Source organism: Pseudogymnoascus destructans, assembly GCF_001641265.1.
Source record: "Pseudogymnoascus destructans isolate 20631-21 unplaced genomic scaffold scaffold_7, whole genome shotgun sequence".
Lineage (NCBI taxonomy): Eukaryota > Fungi > Ascomycota > Leotiomycetes > Thelebolales > Thelebolaceae > Pseudogymnoascus > Pseudogymnoascus destructans.
The window spans coordinates 564,698-583,122 of record NW_020167526.1 but is presented as its reverse complement, the minus strand read 5'-3'; the positions used below and the strand labels follow the sequence as shown (position 1 = coordinate 583,122).

At 47.8% G+C, this 18,425-nt stretch overlaps 5 protein-coding genes across 5 annotated transcripts; 3 read left to right on the top strand and 2 right to left on the bottom strand.

Moving 5' to 3' along the window:
• Positions 1-2,196: 2,196 nt before the first annotated feature.
• On the bottom strand, positions 2,197-4,463 carry VC83_02908 (uncharacterized protein). The gene is made up of 6 exons (XM_024466560.1): positions 3,847-4,463; positions 3,206-3,770; positions 2,817-3,133; positions 2,578-2,766; positions 2,398-2,523; positions 2,197-2,328 (listed from the first exon to the last, which is right to left on the bottom strand). The coding sequence occupies exons 1-6, from the start codon at positions 4,263-4,265 to the stop codon at positions 2,238-2,240; spliced, it is 1,707 nt and encodes a 568-aa protein (XP_024325449.1). The 5' UTR covers positions 4,266-4,463; the 3' UTR covers positions 2,197-2,237.
• Positions 4,464-5,176: 713 nt separating this feature from the next.
• VC83_02907 (uncharacterized protein) lies at positions 5,177-6,706 on the top strand (the record flags this gene model as incomplete). Its single annotated transcript, XM_024466559.1, has 3 exons — positions 5,177-5,548; positions 5,624-5,868; positions 5,935-6,706. The coding sequence occupies 3 exons, from the start codon at positions 5,177-5,179 to the stop codon at positions 6,704-6,706; spliced, it is 1,389 nt and encodes a 462-aa protein (XP_024325455.1).
• A 1,101-nt stretch (positions 6,707-7,807) lies between these two features.
• VC83_02906 (uncharacterized protein) lies at positions 7,808-8,772 on the top strand (the record flags this gene model as incomplete). The annotated part of the gene is made up of 2 exons (XM_024466558.1): positions 7,808-8,393; positions 8,450-8,772. The coding sequence occupies 2 exons, from the start codon at positions 7,808-7,810 to the stop codon at positions 8,770-8,772; spliced, it is 909 nt and encodes a 302-aa protein (XP_024325454.1).
• Positions 8,773-8,888: 116 nt separating this feature from the next.
• Positions 8,889-13,887, bottom strand: VC83_02905 (uncharacterized protein). The gene is made up of 5 exons (XM_024466557.1): positions 12,985-13,887; positions 11,910-12,928; positions 11,377-11,779; positions 10,719-11,327; positions 8,889-10,662 (listed from the first exon to the last, which is right to left on the bottom strand). The coding sequence occupies exons 1-5, from the start codon at positions 13,523-13,525 to the stop codon at positions 9,137-9,139; spliced, it is 4,098 nt and encodes a 1,365-aa protein (XP_024325457.1). The 5' UTR covers positions 13,526-13,887; the 3' UTR covers positions 8,889-9,136.
• Positions 13,888-13,906: 19 nt separating this feature from the next.
• AVT3 (neutral amino acid transporter) lies at positions 13,907-16,735 on the top strand. Its single transcript, XM_024466556.1, has 2 exons — positions 13,907-16,305; positions 16,361-16,735. Exons 1-2 carry the CDS (start codon positions 14,170-14,172, stop codon positions 16,544-16,546), a joined length of 2,322 nt encoding a protein of 773 aa, XP_024325456.1. The 5' UTR covers positions 13,907-14,169; the 3' UTR covers positions 16,547-16,735.
• The last annotated feature ends 1,690 nt before the right edge of the window (positions 16,736-18,425 follow it).

The following is an 18,425-nucleotide window of genomic DNA, read 5'->3' as shown; positions in this document are numbered from 1 at the left end:
GAAGGATGAAACGAGAGCTGTATCTGTAAGGGTGATAGTCCGTAGAGACTTCTTATCCTCCCCGTTTTGGACTGTAATATCTACAGACCCAAACACTTCAATCTTCACCCTTTGGTCTCCAGCTAAGAGGTAGCTATTATCTTGACATTCTTGGATATTGTAGAACCTCGTACGGTCGTTGCAGACGTGAATTGTAGCTCCAGAGTCGAGAATTATGCTTTTAGAGAGCTCATAGGCTGAGGTTTTCGGCTTTAGTCCTTGGGAGACTTGGAAGACTGTAGTGAAAGACATAGGTGGATCTGTATTCGTACGGGATTGTACTCCATTCGGGTTGTTGAAATTGTTCTGTTCTTCTGCCTTTTGGATAACGTACTGGAATCCTGGTTTGTCACTTATATAGGCCTCTACTTTAGCTTCAATCTCTTTATTTGGGCGCCATTGCCCCGTACGCTTTGACTTCATCACATAGAGGCAGTCCCACCACTTGTGTGTTGTTCCGCAAGGGCAGTCTAGTCGAGCCTGATTTTTCTGTTTTCTGCCTCTCTGACCTTGCTGACCTTGTTGTAGGTTGTTCGTACGGCCTTGGAGCGTTGGCTGTAGGTCGCTATTGTCATCCTCTTGTAGTGCGAAAACTCCATGTTCCCCCCTAGGTTTCTGGGTGAATCTCTCTTGCCTACGGTTGGTTCTATACTGTCGTAGGACCTCCTCAAATTCGTACGACTTTGTCTGCTTCTCTAGCTTGTGTTTCCATGATCCTCAGAATTCGCAAGGTCCTATTGCATCAAGGAAGGTATAGATAGCGTCGTGAGGGTCGATAACCTCTGTTGCCTGTAACGTATGGCCTTGAGTGTATAGATTCTCCCAGTTTAGGAGCCAGTCTTCAAGGTCCTTGCCTCTTTGCATTTTAGCAGCCTTTTGCCATTCTAGTCTCCATTCTCCGATTCTAGCTCTTTGAGTAGGTGCGAATCAGTCTCGTAGCTTTCTAAGCATATCGTACGGAGTATCGCAATTGTAGGTATAGGGTAGGAAGTCGCGTTTGATGGTTTCTTGGATCTTAGAGCGAAGCCCCTGAATTGCTTCCTCCTGCTTTTCCCACACCTTGCGCTCATATTGGAAATCAGCTTGTAGGTTTCGAAGCTATTCCTTCTGATCTTCTGTAAGAGATGCGTACGTAATTGGCGTTAATTGCTGTTGGCCTTCTACTGAAGGTTGGATGGTCTGGCTACCTGAAGCTCTTGTTGACACTCCAGGTCTTGTTTGAGCAGTAACACCACCACCAGCTTGCGTGGCACTCCGTACGAACTCAGGAATAGGTCGAACGGGCTGTAGGAGTGTAGGAGGGTCCTCGATTGATGGATCGATATACCCCCATACTCCTGCCTTCATTGAAGCAGTTTTGATAGTCTCTATCCACTCGTCCCAGTTTCTAGGGCTTGTGAGGACCACCCCCGCCTTCTGTAGGGTCGCCATAATGATGGTTTTTTCGACTCCTAGGAGGGGTATTAGGTCCGTACGGGTTTCTATAGGTTTCAAAATGCGTCTTGGAGTTGCTCCGGGCTCATAACTGTTGAGTAATATGCGTGTTGTTCTGTCTATCTATTGCTGCCTGAAATTGCGGGGAAGTGGTGCTGAGATCATGTGACATATTACAACAATCTCGCTATGTTTCACATGACTGATACCATGTGACTTGACTTCGATAGGAAAACTGTTGAGGGAAACGGACTTTCCCGCTGGGAAACAGTGGGTTTTTACACCCAAAATAACGGGTTATCCCCGTGGGATCATCCAACTCCCAGTTTAGTTTACGGGTGAGACAGTGGCGCCATACTATTGGAAGCCACTGATCCAAACCCAGCTGAAGTCCGGAAAGCTCAGCTCGTCAGGGTTTTGGGGGTTTCCCCCGGGGCTACAAATAGCGTACGTAGGCCCGTAGATTAGGTAGTAATTAATTTTGATCTATATACTGTATTTACCGTGTTCTACTGTGAAGCTTCTGCTCCGTTACCCGCAAGGAATCAATTACGGTGGTTGGGGATTACCATACAAATCCGTGTGTAATTCCCACTTTCCGCAATCACCTCTAACAAAAACCTATCGATATATTTTTAAAATCTATTATTGTGTTATTGTTGAGATATTATGTTGTAAATTTCCTAATTTTTAGTGAGAAATGAGGTGAGCGACATGTGAAATACGTTAATTAATTACTATTAAGTTAACTTAAGTTATAAACTTTACTCTACTTTATTTATCGACGAGACAGCGGCAGAATATCTAACATCTTCCGCCTCCGCTGGCATGATTAAGCTTAAGAGCATAGCTATACTATATTTCCGCGAATTATTAGTAACTTAAATGGTAAAAAAAGCTGAAAAATAGGTGTGTGAAACTTACAAGGCTGTAACAGCGAATCCAGTTTCCAATACCAGTTCAATGGCCTCTAAAAATCCTCGCAAGCTTTTATTGTCTGTTGCACCGAAAACGTATGAAAACCACGTTGGGGTGAGGGTGGCGCCGTAGCTAAACAAGACAGTTAGTTTGAGGACAGACTATGGCGACGAAATCTGAACTCACCCTAATGCCAGTGCAGCAGTTAGAATAAACCGATTGCGGCGGTTCATGGGGACCCTCGACACAATCGCTAGACCACTGACTGCGACCGAGCCAAAAAGAAAGGTTGTCATGCCGCCCAGGACAGCTGAGGGGATAGCTACTATAGCTGCGGCGAATTTCGCGAAGATACCAGCTACAAGGAGGAAGAAGCTACAAATCCCGGTTAGCCGATATCAAACAAACCGATATAATGGTCATACCAGCAAAAATATCCTGCCTTTCGGTTGGCGCATCGTGTTAACGCAATAACGCCATTGTTCTGTGCGAAAGTTGTCATCGGCGTGACCGTCATGAGGGCCGCGAGGACGCTATTGAAGCCGTCTGCAAGAAGCCCGCCTTGGATTCTCGAGTCAAATATCGTCCCCTGAACTTCTAGCTGTGATACGTCGCATGTAGCTGTTATATCACCCACGGCTTCACAGGCGGTGATGATGTAGACAGCGAGTAATGGTAAGACGAGGGGACCATAGACTTGAAGTTTGAAGGTGTGTACCCAGATGAATGACGCTGTTGGAGCCTAAAGAGTACAATTAGTCCCATGTGTCTTCGTATTGCCGAATCCATTCGCAGAGCAGTTTGATATACTCACAGCATCAATGCCGGAACGGTCAAAATACCCACACGCCGCCGCAATAATGCACCCAACCAGCAACCCTATGATAACTGAAGAAGACTTCATAATCGGGGACCCTAGCCTCTCACAGATCAGTATGGTCACAAAGACCGAAAATCCCAGACCAACAAATTCGGCGCTTCCCCATGGAAGAGCATGCGGTGCGTTCACATTAGGACAATTCATAAATAGACCCGATTCCGGCCTGGACATACACATTCCGGCACCGCCGAGCCATCCGTTAAATCCGCTTTGGATAAGTGAGACTCCAATCAACATGACGGTGGGACCGGTTACGATCGGCGGGAAGACCTTCTGGATCATTTTGGCCGGCATGAAGGAAATCAGAACTAAAATCAGCGCGCAGCAGGCGCTTGTTCCTATTAAGGCACCATAGGCATCAGGACAAGGCAACGGAGTGCCGTCTTCTGCGGAGGGGCAGAATCCATTTTTGTACATTTGGTCAAAGGCACTACTTGACACAGTGATGATGGTGAACGAAACGCCTGCCAGGGAGAGGATGCCGGAGCCGATGTAATATCTAAGCCTGTTAGCTATTGCTACTACATGAAGAACTGACATCGCTGTTCTCCATTTCTAGACACTGAGTAACGTACGGTGTGTTATAAATGTGAAACCGGGTGATTTGTATGAGACTTAGCAGCCCGCATACAATCAGCGTGGTTGAGACTAGGTACTGGGTCTGCTCGGCGGAGAGATAGATTGCACTGGCTATGATAATAGGTGGTGTAACAATCCCTCCCAGCATGGCGAGGGCATGCTGGAGACCAAGAAGCAGGGCGAGCAATGTAGGCATGGGATCGTTGACGCCGAAGAAAGGAGCGGATGTGTCGGTCTTCGCCATGAATGGAAGATTAGGGCGGAATAAAAAGGCATAGTCATAGTTGCCGATCAAGCCTTCCCTTGTGGTTAAAGAATTGCGGACTCGTTGTAAGTAATGGCGGAATGTCTTTCTTGGGTGTGGATCGGGACCGATGGTATCGGGACCATCGGTGGAACGGATTGAGTTGTCCATGGTGTAAATAGAGAACGGATTGCGATACCATAGTGAATTTCTACAAGGAGGGAATGTCTAGATATTTAATTACAGCGTCCTGCATGCTCGATCCTGATCATGATGCTGCTATCTCCTTTCCCCACGTTTTGGCTATCTTGGCGATGATAACTGCCTCGTGGGAAGATAGTAATAGATAAGGAGTTCGGGGACTCACATGGGATTGCAGGAATATAGCAAGTTAACCTAAAATAGAGTCGCCTAGCTTAAAGTATATAATCTGACTAACGTACAGTATCTGCCCACCGCTAACCCCTTTCAGCTTTTCTGCCAATGTGATAATTTCCGGACAACCACCATCATCACCACACCACCATCAATTCGGCCGCTCTAACCGCAATCTTGACGACGGTGATGAAGATACGCTGATTCGCAGCTTCCGCCCTCATTGTTCTCTCGGTGCCTGACCATGGCACCAAGTTCTACGAAATGGACAACGTCGCCCATGCCTTTGACGACTGGGCCGTAAAGGAGAAGTTCGTCTTCCGGACTGAGCGTCGAGACGCTGGCCGAGCTTCCTGGGTTTGTGCGGAGGAAAGCTGTCCCTGGCGAGGTCACGGGAATTGCAGGGGTTACGGAAGGCGGTGGGGTAGATAAATCTTTACAGGGTAGATGTAGGGTATATAAATCCTAAATTGTGGTCTACTCGGATTGAGTACTAATTGGAGTGTGTAATTCTAGCGTTGGTAATTTAGCTCGTCGACCTTATCATGGTGGATTATTGCCCCTGTCGTTCTGATCTTAGTCCCGTATGTCGGCGGCCTCCGCCTCTCCACAATTGCAACTGATGTAGATAACATCTAAGCTATGGCCACCATCTTAATCCCGGATTCTAGGTCTCAAAAGCATTCAGTAAATCACTTTTCAGCAGAATGCTATACACACACGCAACAATAATCACGGTCGATCCCTCTCGGCGCATCATTACTGATGGAGCCATCCGCGTCCAGGGTGATTCAATCGCCGATTTAGGCAAGACGAAGGAGCTCAAACGACGTTACGCCGACGACGAAGAATACGATCTCACTGGCCGAATTATCATCCCCGGATTAATTTCAACACACGTGCACACAGCCCAAACCTTACTACGAGGCGCAGCTGATGATTTAGAATTGGTTTCATGGCTCTGTGAAAGGATCTGGGTGTTGCAGGGCAACTTCACAGAAGCTGATGGCTATGCGGCAGCACGGCTTAGCATTGGTGAGATGTTGAAGACAGGAACCACATGTTTCTTAGAGAGTATGGTAGGCACATTTTCTCATATTTTTGTAACCAATACAAACCCCCTCAGAGCTGAAGTACTAAATGTTTGGAATTAGTTCGCCGATAGGTATGGCTTTGATGGACTCTGCCGTGCTGTCCAGGAAAGTGGTATCCGCGGCTGTCTTGGCAAAATCGTCATGGATATTGCCAAATACGCCCAAGACGATGCCTGGGCGATGCACCCCGGTCTAGTTGAAGACAGAGAAATGTCATTACTAGGAACGGTGAAGATGTGGGAGAAATGGAATGGTAAGGCGGATGACCGAATTCGGGTGTGGTTCGGAGCGAGGACTCCTGGAGGGTATGTAGAAATCCCAATTCAACAGTCGACACCCCCTACCAAGGTGCCATGAATAACAAGAACTAGAGTATCCGATAATCTTTACCAAGAAATGACAGAAATATCACGCAAAAAAGGTATCCCTATCACAATGCACTGTGCCGAAGTCCGTGCCGACCGCGACTTCTTCGCCTCCGTCTCCCACACGCCTATGTCGTATTGTGATTCCGTGGGACTTCTCTCTCCTTCAACGGTGCTGGTCCACATGGTCCATCTCGACGATTCCGATATCAGGCTGCTCTCCGAATCTGGCACTCACGTTGCACACTGTCCGACATCAAATGCGAAGCTCGCGTCTGGTATCTGTCGTGTTCCGGACCTGCAGAAGGCTGGTGTAAATATCGGTCTGGGCACGGATGGTGCACCATGCAACAATTCCTGCGACTTGATACAAGAGATGAAACTCGCAGCTATCATCCATAAAAGCATTTCATATGACCCCAGAGCCGTTCCGGCGGAATCGGTCCTAGAAATGGCCACGATCAATGGCGCTAAGGCGTTGGGGTTGCAAGATCGCATTGGCAGTTTGGAAATTGGTAAGAAGGCTGATTTTGTAGCTATTGACGTCCGAGGGATTCATTCTCAGCCCTGGTTTAATGCCGTTAGCGCTGTGGTGTATACGGCGACAGGGAGAGATGTTGATGTTGTGGTTGTGGACGGCAAGATGGTCGTGAAGGGCGGAGAGCTGCTCACGATGAATGAGGAGGAGATTATAGAAGAGGCTGTTACGAGAAGTCGAGAAGTAGTAGAAAGGGCAGGTTTAACTGAGAAGGTAAAAGGGAGATGGCCTCAAGAATAGATAGTAACAACCTCTATTCACGAAGGTCTCGATAATACCCTTGGCATCCAATATTGCGCTGCTGTAGAGATGTCGCATACGAAGACTGAACGCTAACCCTCCTCCGAAGGTCCGGTTGCGGTTGGGGTTCGGAGTGATGCTGGTGACATGCAGCCACAACGTATCGCCAAAGATGACCAGGGGCAGAGGAGCTCCCAGGTTTCCAATTCCAATATCCGACAGCACAAAGTTTAGAGAAAGTTACATTAGAGAAAGAAAAGAAATCAATTGATGCTGCGGATATCCCCGACCTTGAGAAACCAGAGCCGAAGAGCGATTCGGCTACTGACCTGCGACTCCCAAGAATGAATTTTTCTTGGTGGATTGGTACTCGGAAGGTTAGTGACTGGGATTAATTTTTGTTCTCAGGTGTATTGCTAACGGATGGATAAAGGCGACCAAGCAAATCCTCGGAATTGGAGCACGAGAAAGAAGGTCTTTGTAGCATTTGAGATTTGGTAAGACAATCTTATGCTGCCGAATATACATCCACTTACAATCACCTAACCTGTACACGTTCACTATCTATATTGGTTCTGCGATTTATGCTCCTAGCATGGAGGGGGTCATGAAAGAGTTTGGAGTCTCCGAAATTGTAGCATCTTTAGGACTTGCCCTTTATGTTATAAGTTGTCAGTACTATTCTTCCTACAGACCTAACTCCAGCTAATACGAGGTATATAGATGGGCTAGGTGCCTTACTATGCTCTCCACTGAGCGAGTAAGTGAAGCCCTTGATATCACAACGTAATTTCAGCAACTAACATTGTGTAGAATTCCGATTCTTGGAAGAACTTCTATTTATATCGTCACATTTTTCATTTTTGTCATCTTATTGATACCAACAGCCTTGGTCCAGAACATCGGAGGACTACTAGTTCTACGTTTCCTCCTTGGGTGGTTTGGTGAGTTATTTACATATACTGCGATATTCTACATTGAAGCACGTCTAATAAGATAATAGGCTCCCCATTTTTGGCAACTGGTGCCGCCGGCTTCTCAGACATGTTCACTTTCCTCAAGCTCCCCTACTGTTTAGCCTTTTGGGTAGCTTCAGGAACCATGGCCCCCGCAACGGGCCCAATCGTTGCTGGTTTCTTCGTCCCCGTGAAAGGCTGGCGTTGGAGTCTGTGGGAGAACTACTGGCTTTCAGCTCCTGTGTTCCTCCTACTGCTCTTCTGTCTCCCCGAAACCTCGAGCGACAACATCCTACTTCGACATGCGGCTCGACTTCGCAAAGTCACTGGCAACGCAAGTATCAGGTCCCAGTCAGAGATTACCCAGCAGCACATGTCCGCCAAGGAGATGGCATTCGAGGCCTTGGTCAAGCCATGGGAAATGAACATTCTCGAACCTGCGGTCTTACTTACGACGCTATATGCAAGCTTATGCTACGCCATCTTTTACACCTTTTTCGAGGCCTTCCCATTGGTCTTCCCAGCGTTGTACAATTTTAGCTCTGGCGAGTCTGGGCTCGCATTTCTCTTTATCCCGATTGGAGTCGAACTCACTATTCCGGTTTGTCTCGCACACTATGCCTATTATGTTGAACCAGGACTGCTTAAGAGCGGTACCCCAGAGCCTGAAGTATGGTTGAAACCAGGTCTTATTGGTAACTTCCTTGTGCCGATTGGGCTCTTCATCTTTGGTGAGTACAAACTCCTCATACTTAGCGATATCAACTAACATGGTTTTCCAATACAGCACTCTCCTCTGTACACTGGATCGGTCCCCTCATAGTAGCCGTTTGCCAATCGGGATCCTATATCGTTCTGAACATTCTTTTCACCTTCATTCCCAACATATACCCAAAGTACGCGGCTTCATTATTTGCCGCAAACGACGCAGCGCGTAGCACCCTCACCGGAGCAGCAATTTTGTTCGGACCGCCACTGTTCGTTAACCTTGGCGTTGGAGGAGGTGTCAGCTTCTTAGCTGGTCTGGCATTACTCTGCTCTGTCGGCTTTTACGCTCTCTACTATTTCGGCGGGAACTTGAGAAAGAGAAGTAGGTTTGCCGTCGCATAATGGTGTAATAGCACATCGTCGAGGTCGAATTTTTAAATTGTTTGTTACAATATATAGAAGGGTTAGAACGGTTATTATTTTCTGGGGGCGCAGGTTTAATAAAATTGCGGAGTAATAGCTTGGTTTGTATAGAACTCTTTTTAATATAAATTCCCTTTGTCCTTGTCTCTGAACTAGTTCTAAATACGTAAAATAACCATAATTCAATCAGACAACCTTGAGGAGAATGGGCTCTACCTGACCTTCTACATATATAATAAAATTTCTTGTCAATATATTCTTGGTATTTATTTCGCTATCAATCCAAACAACACAGAAACATTGTGCGACGCTTATAACCAATCCCGAAAATCATTCTATAAACTCATAGGCTCATCGTAACAGTCATGCTGTTACTGTGCACCATCAAGCATGGCGGACAACCCCGTCCCAGAACCTGCAAATCGCTAATGTATGCTATGCAAGCTTCCTCATCTTGATGTGTCCCTGGCGATGGGCTTGGTAGCGTCGTGAACATCACCGCAGTATCCTTGCTATTCTGCCTCATAAGTTCATTGAGGATCAGGTGCTGTGCCCGGCATGGAAGGTCGTTGAAAGACAAGGGGAGAGATTGTGTAGAATATGTTGACCCGAGAGATTTAGGTGGCGACGACGAAGGGTTGTTAGATGATGTGCCACCGTTGTCGTTGTTGTCTTGGGAGGAGCAGTATGCTGATTGGAGACGACTGTGCTTGGTTGATGGGGAAGGGGTATCAATAAACATGATTGAAGGTCCCGCGCCATCCTGCGAGGCCACTTGTGAGACTGGCACTGGCTTAGAACTGAATTTCTGGCTCGAAGCATGGCGAGATAAAATTGGTCGTTCTCTGGCACCGCTAGCATGCGATGGTTTTGTTGGCGAAAGCTGTGATTTGCTAGGAGATTGACGAAGTGCCGAGAACCGTTCTTCAAGCTTCCGGGGAGGGGGTTCCATGTTTGATGATGTGGTAGGAGCTGTGTTTGCATCCTGTGACTCCTTGAGAGACGGAGCCCCGCCTGAAGTATCAAAATCCTTCAGAGACCTTGCTGGTGTCGTTGTATTAGACGCAGTATTCGATTTAGACTTGTTCTTCAAGGTTAATTCTTTTGGTGCCACCAGGTTCCTCGCTGAACGCGGCCCCTGCATGGCATCTCCGTGGCTTTTACGCCTCACAAGCTTTGTCGAGCTCCGAAGATCACCATCGCTATCCAATTTACGGTCGTCAGCATCGGCCTCCGAAGCAATACTTTGATCGTCGTCGTTATCTTCATCAGAATCATCGCTGCTACTTTCCGAGTCGCTATAATCTCGCTCTGAGCTGGCTCGGTGCGTAAGCTGAGCAGGTAGCCTCTGAGCACGCATGCCCAGGTTGACACCCAACTTGCTGAAACCGCTCATAGTGCGTCTTCTCTTCGATTTGTGCAGAAGATTCCTTAGGCCCAGGAATCGTTCAACCTTTTCATGCCTTGGTCCCTGCTGAAACGATGCGTCTGGCCAAGCAGACGATCCGAGCAGGTTCTCCACATTAAGACCAAGACCGCTTGCCAATGGTTGCCCTCTCTTACCTCTGATTTTTTGCATTTCTTCCCACCACTCTTGGTCCTTGAGACACTCTTCAACTTCGGCCTCAGCCTCTGGGCCTGAGCTGTTACCATTGACAATAATTTCGTATGTCGGGAGGGACCCTGAAGCCAGCCAAAAGACCTTAACCTCGGCCTGAATCCTAAGATTTTCCAGCAAACTCTTCACACGTATCCGCTCTTCCTCCACATCAGTCTCGTACTCCACGAAGACAGCTACTCGTAGTTTATATGACTTTTTCCAACTTGGGACTGTGTTAAGAATGCATCCTAGTTGTAGGATAAGGGTATCTGTATCCAGGTCAGTGAACTATCGCTATATATTGACAGTATTGGATAGGACCTACAAGTATCAAAGTTTGTTGTCAGCAAGTTGGCCATCATCGGCCCATCAGCAGCAATTTCAGCGGACATCTGGATAGGCCAGAGATCAATATATTTTTTCTTGTTATGGCCCTTGGGGTTTGGAATCTCGAGGCCGTTAAATCCCCTGGCGACGGCAACATTGATCTGTAGGCGCAGCAACAAGTCTTCGAGAACAGTAACATAGCTCATGATACTGGTGGTGCTCTCCGTTTGGCATGAGTCTGTCGGCAGCTGCGCCGCCAGTTTCAAGCCACTAGTGTCGTCTGATGGGCCGTCTTTTGGAGCCTCCTGGTCATATCCATCTGAGGGTGTTTGTGTACCAGCAGCATCCGTCGGCGATGAAAGTGTTGTAGACTTGGATTTATTCAAGTCATCCATATTATAGAATCCAATAACCGCGATATTTGGTCTCATTCCTCCAAGCCCGGCGCTCAAGGACAAATTCCTCACTCCCCATTCCAAGGTTGGAGAAATTGCTATATTGACAAAAGCCTTCACGTTTGAAAATTCGATATATTTGGACCATGCGACTTGTTGGCGTCTGGCCTCTGGTACCGTACGCCCAAAATCGTCGCTTACAACTACATGGCCTTGATACACAGTCAGCCTTGTCTCATAAAAGTTTGGTTAATGGCTAACCCAGTATATATAGAGAACCCTTCTTCATAGAGTTGCAGAACTGTATGAGTTTGTATTGTCGTCGCGGGTCATTCACAAACAGCAATATTTGTGGTCTCCAAAACTTGACGTGCTCTGGCTTCAACCGGAGAAGGTACTTTCGAACTTGATGGTAAATCAGACTCTGGGAAACATCGCCCCAGCTTCTCGGTCGAGAAGTGTAGTGTACCAGGAGGAACAATACTATCAAAATTGCCACGCAAACGCTGGCGTAAACCCCGTCGACAAATATCATTGCAGTCCCAGAGAAAACGGCACCGAGAAAGGCAGTTTGCCAACTAAAAAAGTGGAAGGATGGCCGAAAGTTTGGAGCAGATCCTATTTTGAGGAGGAACGTGGCTAGGTTCATGACCAGGAATGTCATCTGCAAAGGTCAGTATGATTATCACTTTTATCCAATATGTAGAAGCATCAAATATACTCTCGCAACGGACGAGAAGTATAAACAGCACCCAGGGAATAGTAGGGAAAGTAAAGTCGGAGAGACAACATACCAGGTATGCCATGGTGATCAATGACGCAATCTGATTGATATCAAACAGCATGACAATCTGTGCTGCGAGATAAGTGAAGCAAATCGCATATACGGGCTCGTCGGCTTTCTTAGTTCCTTGTCCAAAAATGCTTAGCCCAGGATATAGCTCGTCTCGAGCGAGGGCTTGCATAAGCTTAGCACATCCGATAACACCCATCAATGTTGAAAAGAATGTGGTTGCAAACTCTCCTGCCAAAACTAGAGCAGCAGAAACGTTCGTATCTTGAATAATATTTATGTCCGCAACGAATGAGGCTCTGGTCACCGTGCAGGCCAATGAAAGTATAACAAGTGTATACAAAACAAATGTTAGAGCCAGGGCCCACAAAGTGCCTTTCGGAATAGCTTTGCTAGGATGTTTAAGATCTCCGCTCATGCTTGCGCCAGCAAATATTCCTGAAGTTGCTGGGAATAGAATGCCAAAAAGCCCCTGGAAACTTTCTCGTCCTTTCGACTGGCTGCCAGCAGCGCCTTTGGTAAAACGAGGGAAAAGGTTGCCTTTGAAAGTATCCAAGCTCACCCCAGTAAACTGAATGCCAAGTTGGCGGCTCTCGAATGGTGCCATAACCAACGCAGAAAATGGAATGCTCATGGTGGAAATGAGCAAAATGATAAGTAAACCATTGCTGGCACGAGCAAAAACGCCGCTTCCTGCAAGGCAGGTGCCCGTGCATACAAGAAGCACGACAGTGGCCCACAGATAGTTATAGCCTTGGGATTCCGGTAAGATTCGAGCCCAGTCTCCGGTGGCTGCACCAATATTATTTTGAATGGCATCAACCAAGGCAACTGCGTTAAGACCAGTATTGAAGACTTGGCCCATGTAAAAGACGAGTCCTATTGCACCTCCAAACTCCGGGCCTAGTGATCTTGATATGAGATAATAGGCGCCGCCTCCACGAACTGTGCCGTTCGATGCAATCGCTGAAAGAGAGAATATCGTTATGAGATCGATGGAGTAAGCGGCAACGAGCATTCCTATGATATGGTGGTCAGATTGGACACAAAGGTATATCGAGATAGCATAGCCTTACCCATTATACCAAGAACTCCTGCTTGACCTAATATAAACCCAAAACGCAAAAACATAAGAATGCTCAGCACATTCAGACATGTCGGTACAAACACTCCTGAGAACGTCCCAAGCTTGTCAGAACCTCCAACTGGCCTTGGGCCCAGCCCAGGCTTTGTCCGCTTATCATCGCCATCAGGATTTCTTTGGTCTGCGTGTGGACCTGCCCGTGTCGGTGATGTTTGTGATTTCTGCCCGTTGGTCGTTGTTCGCTTTCGGAGTAAGGGCGTGGTCTCGGTCGAGCTGGAGCCAGTATGGATATTCAAAACTCGCTTCGTAAAGTTAAATGGCGACGACAAGATACTGCCGCCTTTCGAAGTACCAGAGCTCAGAGCTTCATTGCTACCAGAAGGTTTATCGCCGCCAAACTGGGTTTCCTGAGAGGGAGTAGAGTCGTCCACAAAAACGGAGAACCGGCTATTCAGCTCGCCAGCAACATCTACCGCAGTTCGGGTCTGAAATGTTGGTCGGTTCGTCGGAGGATGGTCGTTCCCAGGAGCCATTGCCCCTCACTTCGACGATGGAGGTTCAGATGCCAATCTAGGAAGCACGACGGCCACGGGTCGAATGGGCCTCGAGCCACGGAGAGTAAGAAAGTCACAATTATAACGATTTCATCGTGATAGTACTCGAGCAGTTATTGAGCAAGTTGGGAAGGCGGGATAGCTAAGAGACTTCGTAGTTATTGATTGAATTAATTTGACTCTTGGCGTGAGCTTCGAAGCATCCTCTGACGTCGGGGCCAGGCACATAAAACAGGGCAACCCGGGTAGCTCCACCCGATTGATTGGCGGCACTGATAAGAGAAAAAACGTGACCAAATTCTCCAAATACCCCCAAGTGTACCAGAGTGCGTGACAGGGGGGTCTTGTGCCTTTGGGATCCGCTTATCAATGCATCAAGAGAAACATAAATCTCGTCAGCCTCAATCACTCTAACACCTTCTAGTTCTCCTATCCCAAGTTTTGTCTCCTGACCACAGACAGTACTTGGCGTTAACACGAACAACCCTTCAAGCTACCTACTCTAGAAGAGTACCTCATAGTCATCCTCACTCAACGCCCGGTATGCTGCGATAGAGGCCACAATTCGACATCGAGATTGTGAAGGCCTTGCGACGAATCAGCCATCCGCCGCATCTACTACAATGGACCATTCGGCTTCCAACCCTCTGCTGGGCACGTCTCCTGGGTCGTCTCGACTTGGGACCTCCGCGCCTCGTGCATCATCCACTGCCCGGCTTGCGTCGCCAGTTCCCTCGAGCCATTTGTCTGGCACTCCTACACTGCGGCAAATACCCGTATCCGGCCAGGCAGGCACAGCAGGGGATTCGTTAACGCCACTTGCTGGCGGCCCGACCGAGCACTCATCCCTTACAGGCCCTGGAGTCTCTGCACTTGCTGCCGCCTTTTCGAGCTCTATTGGCAATTCCCCGCCTCGGTTTGGCACTGCACCGCTACGACCTTTGTCTCCTGGAACTGCGGGTGCGAATTTGCAGGCCGCCGACCCACAGACCAACTACGGCTCATTCACTCGCTCGATACAAGGTGCTCACGCCTCTGGCTACCAAGGTACAACCGGACTTGAAGATCCAGACATTGTTCAAAGGCATCTTGTTCAATCCTCGGAAGTGCAAGAGAGTGATGACGCTTCCAATGGTGCGTCTGACACGCACCGTGATACTTCTAAGACAAAGACGGACTTCGATTCTATTGCACCAGGTTTAGGCGCCAATGAGTTTTCCAGCTTGCAGTTGCAAGGAGGAGATATTACTAGACCGATATACAAGTGGACTGAGGAGGCTAGAGCGCTTGGCCGAGGGCGTGGGAGGAGTCACAGCTTCAACCTCTCAAGGCCGCATACAGACGACGAAGTGCTCGATATCAACTCGATAAAAGTACCTGGTGGAATGCGCCGGAATTACCTACGAAGAGTCGCCGCAAGCCCCAGCCCTGAGAGAGATGTAGAAGAAGGCGAAAGCAGTGGTTCGGCAAGAAACCCAAGGCATGCAAAGCTGTTCACGAACAACTTCATGGAATTCCTAACGATATACGGCCACTTCGCTGGTGAAGAGCTCGAGGAAGACGACGAAGCATTGGGGCCCAACGAGTACTTTGCCTCCGATTCATATGATGAGTTTTACGATGAAGGGGAGGGTAGTGAAGGGGAGCGCATGGAAAATAGCGCTCTTCTTACCCCAGGCGCACGTAAGAAGAGGAGACGGAAGGACCGTGGTGGGAGCGGCCAAAATGACTCTTGGGGAGCACTCCTGCTTCTGCTGAAGTCCTTCGTCGGCACTGGCGTGCTCTTCCTGCCGAAGGCCTACCTAAACGGCGGAATGCTCTTCAGCAACGTGATTCTTCTTTTTGTCGCAATTATCAGCTACTATTGCTTTGTGCTCTTGGTCAATACACGATTGAAGATAGAAGGGTCATTTGGTGATATGGGCGGCATCTTATACGGGAAGTGGTTGCGAACAGCCATCCTTGCATCAATCGTTATCAGCCAGATTGGATTCGTCGCTGCATATATCGTTTTTACCTCGGAGAACCTCCAAGCATTTATACTCGCCGTGTCAGACTGCAAAACGCATATCGAGATCAAGTATCTGATCTTGATGCAAATGGCGATATTCCTGCCATTTTCGTTGATGAGAGACATCAGCAAACTAGCATTTACGGCCCTTGTCGCCGACGCCTTGATTCTTCTTGGTTTGGCTTATCTTTACTACTTCGACATATTCACTATTGCTACGCAAGGAGTAGCTGATATCGTTAACTTCAATCCGAAAGACTGGACTCTCTTCATCGGAACCGCCATTTTCACCTTTGAAGGGATTGGTCTCATCATTCCCATCCAAGAATCGATGCGCGAGCCACAAAAGTTCCCACGTGTCTTGGGCCTAGTAATGGTTATTATTACCGTTATCTTCCTATCCATGGGTGCGCTCTCTTATGCCGCATTCGGCTCTAAGACTGAAACCGTTGTCATCCTCAACATGCCGCAAGACGATAAATTCGTCAATGCGGTGCAGTTCATGTACAGCGTTGCGATTCTGCTGTCAACGCCTCTCCAGATCTTCCCAGCCATCCGCATCACCGAAACCGAGCTTTTCACGAGGAGCGGAAAGTACAATCCATATATCAAGTGGCAAAAGAATGCCTTCCGCTTCTTCGTCGTGATGCTCTGTGCTGCTATTGCATGGGGTGGTGCGGCAGATTTGGACAAGTTTGTGGCCATCGTTGGAAGCTTTGCTTGCGTGCCACTTGTTTATATTTATCCTGCAAGTTCCCCTGCCTTCTCCCATCACTTAGAACCGACATGCTAACAGCCAACAGCCTATGCTCCATTACCGCGCCGTTGCAACGACTCGTTTCCGGAAGTTCTCCGATATTTTCCTTTGCGTCTGCGGCGCTATAGTCATGGTGTACACAACCTCGATGACAATTATAAACTGGGCTGGGGGTGACAAGGTAGCCCCTGTACCGAAATTTGTGACGGAAAGAGGGGAGTGTAAGTTTTAGGTATACAGGAGATCATACCTAGACGATTACGTAATATAGATGGTCATGTTCACGGATCCTGTAGTACATTTTCTTTCTTCTACTTGGTTATGGTTACCTTCTAGAATGCTTTGCATAGCCTGCGTTTTATTGTCAGCATTTTGCCTTTGTCTCATATATACACCCCAAAGTCGAATTTAGAGCCTACAAACATACCAAAGAATTGCTTGCTTTATTGATTTTATCAACATGATTCAGACCCTTGTGACCCCCTGCCGATTTTTCAACCCTGTCAGCCATAACGCAGTAGTCACAATTGCCGCCTTCCATACACGACGAAGCTTTTGTTAACAACACAAAACAATGAGCCACGACCATGCTGACTGTTTAAGGTGTGGCGGTGGAGGGACTACGAATTCTCCTAGGTGGCACTGGCTACATCGTATTCGTCAGAAGCCTTATACTCCTCTGACCTGGTTTGGTGCCAAGAGAGAATCTCCTAGGAACGAAAAACCTCAATCTCTGGCATACCCAACTCTCCCTACGCCACGCCTCGTGCTTTAACTCTGGATTCATCGCCGTATCCGCTTAATCCGGCTGAGCCGCCAACCCCAATCTTGCATACAGCCTCGCAATCATCAAGCTTATTTTTTTCTCGGTTGCCCTTTGAACTGCGGATGCTCGTATATAGGGATTTATTCGGCAACCGGACGTTGCACATACAGCTGTATCATGGTTATCCTGACGTCCCAGGCATTAGACACGACAAGTTCAACTCTGTCATGGATGAAGACAAGAGTAAGCCTGAGGGTTGTATTGGTGGCTCTATTGTCCGCGAGGGACAGATAGAGGGGGTTGCCATATTGATACTAGGTGGCTTTTCACATGCCGCCAAGGGTGAGCCTGTCTCCACATATCCGCAGTCTATGCATCTAAGTGTTTGTCCATATCTAACAGCAAGTAGGTATTCTGAAGCTATTGCGGTATTATATGGAACGAACAGAATCCATTTCCACAGAGACAGCACTGGCACTGTGAAGTCGCTCCCATTCACATTCCCTCCCCAACGCCTCGCGAGTATTACTGCTGTAGATATCTTTATATACGATACCAGACCATAGGCCTACCTATACTTTTATTTGGCATGCCATCTCCCTTGATGACTGTGGAACAAAATCCGTAGGATCCGTGGCAGTAGGTAGAGAATATAAACTGAAAATATAGTCATGAAGCAGTAGGGCCCAAAGTGATAATTTTGTAATGCATGTTTTTATAATTGAAGCTATTCTAAGTACTATATATACTGTTATGGGTGTGCCTATTCGTGGTTCGGATCCTAAAACCCTCCTGGTTTCGGTTCGTTCCCTGGAGCTTCAGAATCGAAGCTTTAGAATCGGAAGATCCAGGATCCGGAGGATCACGAAGCTGGCTGACACAGCTTCGGTATCAGGGCCCTGATCCCTGCTTCCGGGCCGAGGATTCAACAATGACTAACCTACGCTCTCTACGCCTAAACCTCGTGGCGGGAGGCTCTACACAAACAGACCCCTACGCGACTAGTGTGCGTCATGGGTAACCGACCCCACCAGGTAACCTAACCCAGACCGGCCCATGGGTCTGTCTGGGTGGAAAACTTCCACCCAGACCATGGGCCGGTCTGAAGCCAATAACCCACGGGTACCCACCGGTCTGCCAAGAAACCAGTCACGGGACATTTATATTTGCTATCACGTGTACTTTATATATGTGAGTGTAGTTTGTATAGGACGTATAATTTACAAGCAATTACTATATTTATTACTAACGTACATGTATAGCGAAAGCGCCAAACAAGCGAAAGCGCCAAAATGATGCGGTGACCAAACCCCCCAACTAAATGTTAAATTCCTCAACAACAAAA

Excerpts from the sequence above, each read along its gene's own strand:
- AVT3 (XM_024466556.1), top strand. The coding sequence starts at position 14,170 with ATGGACCATTCGGCTTCCAACCCTCTGCTGGGCACGTCTCCTGGGTCG. Across the intron at positions 16,306-16,360 it reads CACTTGTTTATATTTATCCT|CCTATGCTCCATTACCGCGC; the intron begins GCAAGTTCCCCT and ends AACAGCCAACAG.
- VC83_02908 (XM_024466560.1), bottom strand. The coding sequence starts at position 4,265 with ATGGACAACTCAATCCGTTCCACCGATGGTCCCGATACCATCGGTCCC. Across the intron at positions 2,767-2,816 it reads AAGGCAGGATATTTTTGCTG|CTTCTTCCTCCTTGTAGCTG; the intron begins GTATGACCATTA and ends CGGGATTTGTAG. Across the intron at positions 2,524-2,577 it reads ACTGCTGCACTGGCATTAGG|CTACGGCGCCACCCTCACCC; the intron begins GTGAGTTCAGAT and ends TGTCTTGTTTAG.
- VC83_02905 (XM_024466557.1), bottom strand. The coding sequence starts at position 13,525 with ATGGCTCCTGGGAACGACCATCCTCCGACGAACCGACCAACATTTCAG. Across the intron at positions 12,929-12,984 it reads AGGAGTTCTTGGTATAATGG|GAATGCTCGTTGCCGCTTAC; the intron begins GTAAGGCTATGC and ends ACCATATCATAG. Across the intron at positions 10,663-10,718 it reads GACAACAAACTTTGATACTT|ATACCCTTATCCTACAACTA; the intron begins GTAGGTCCTATC and ends ACCTGGATACAG.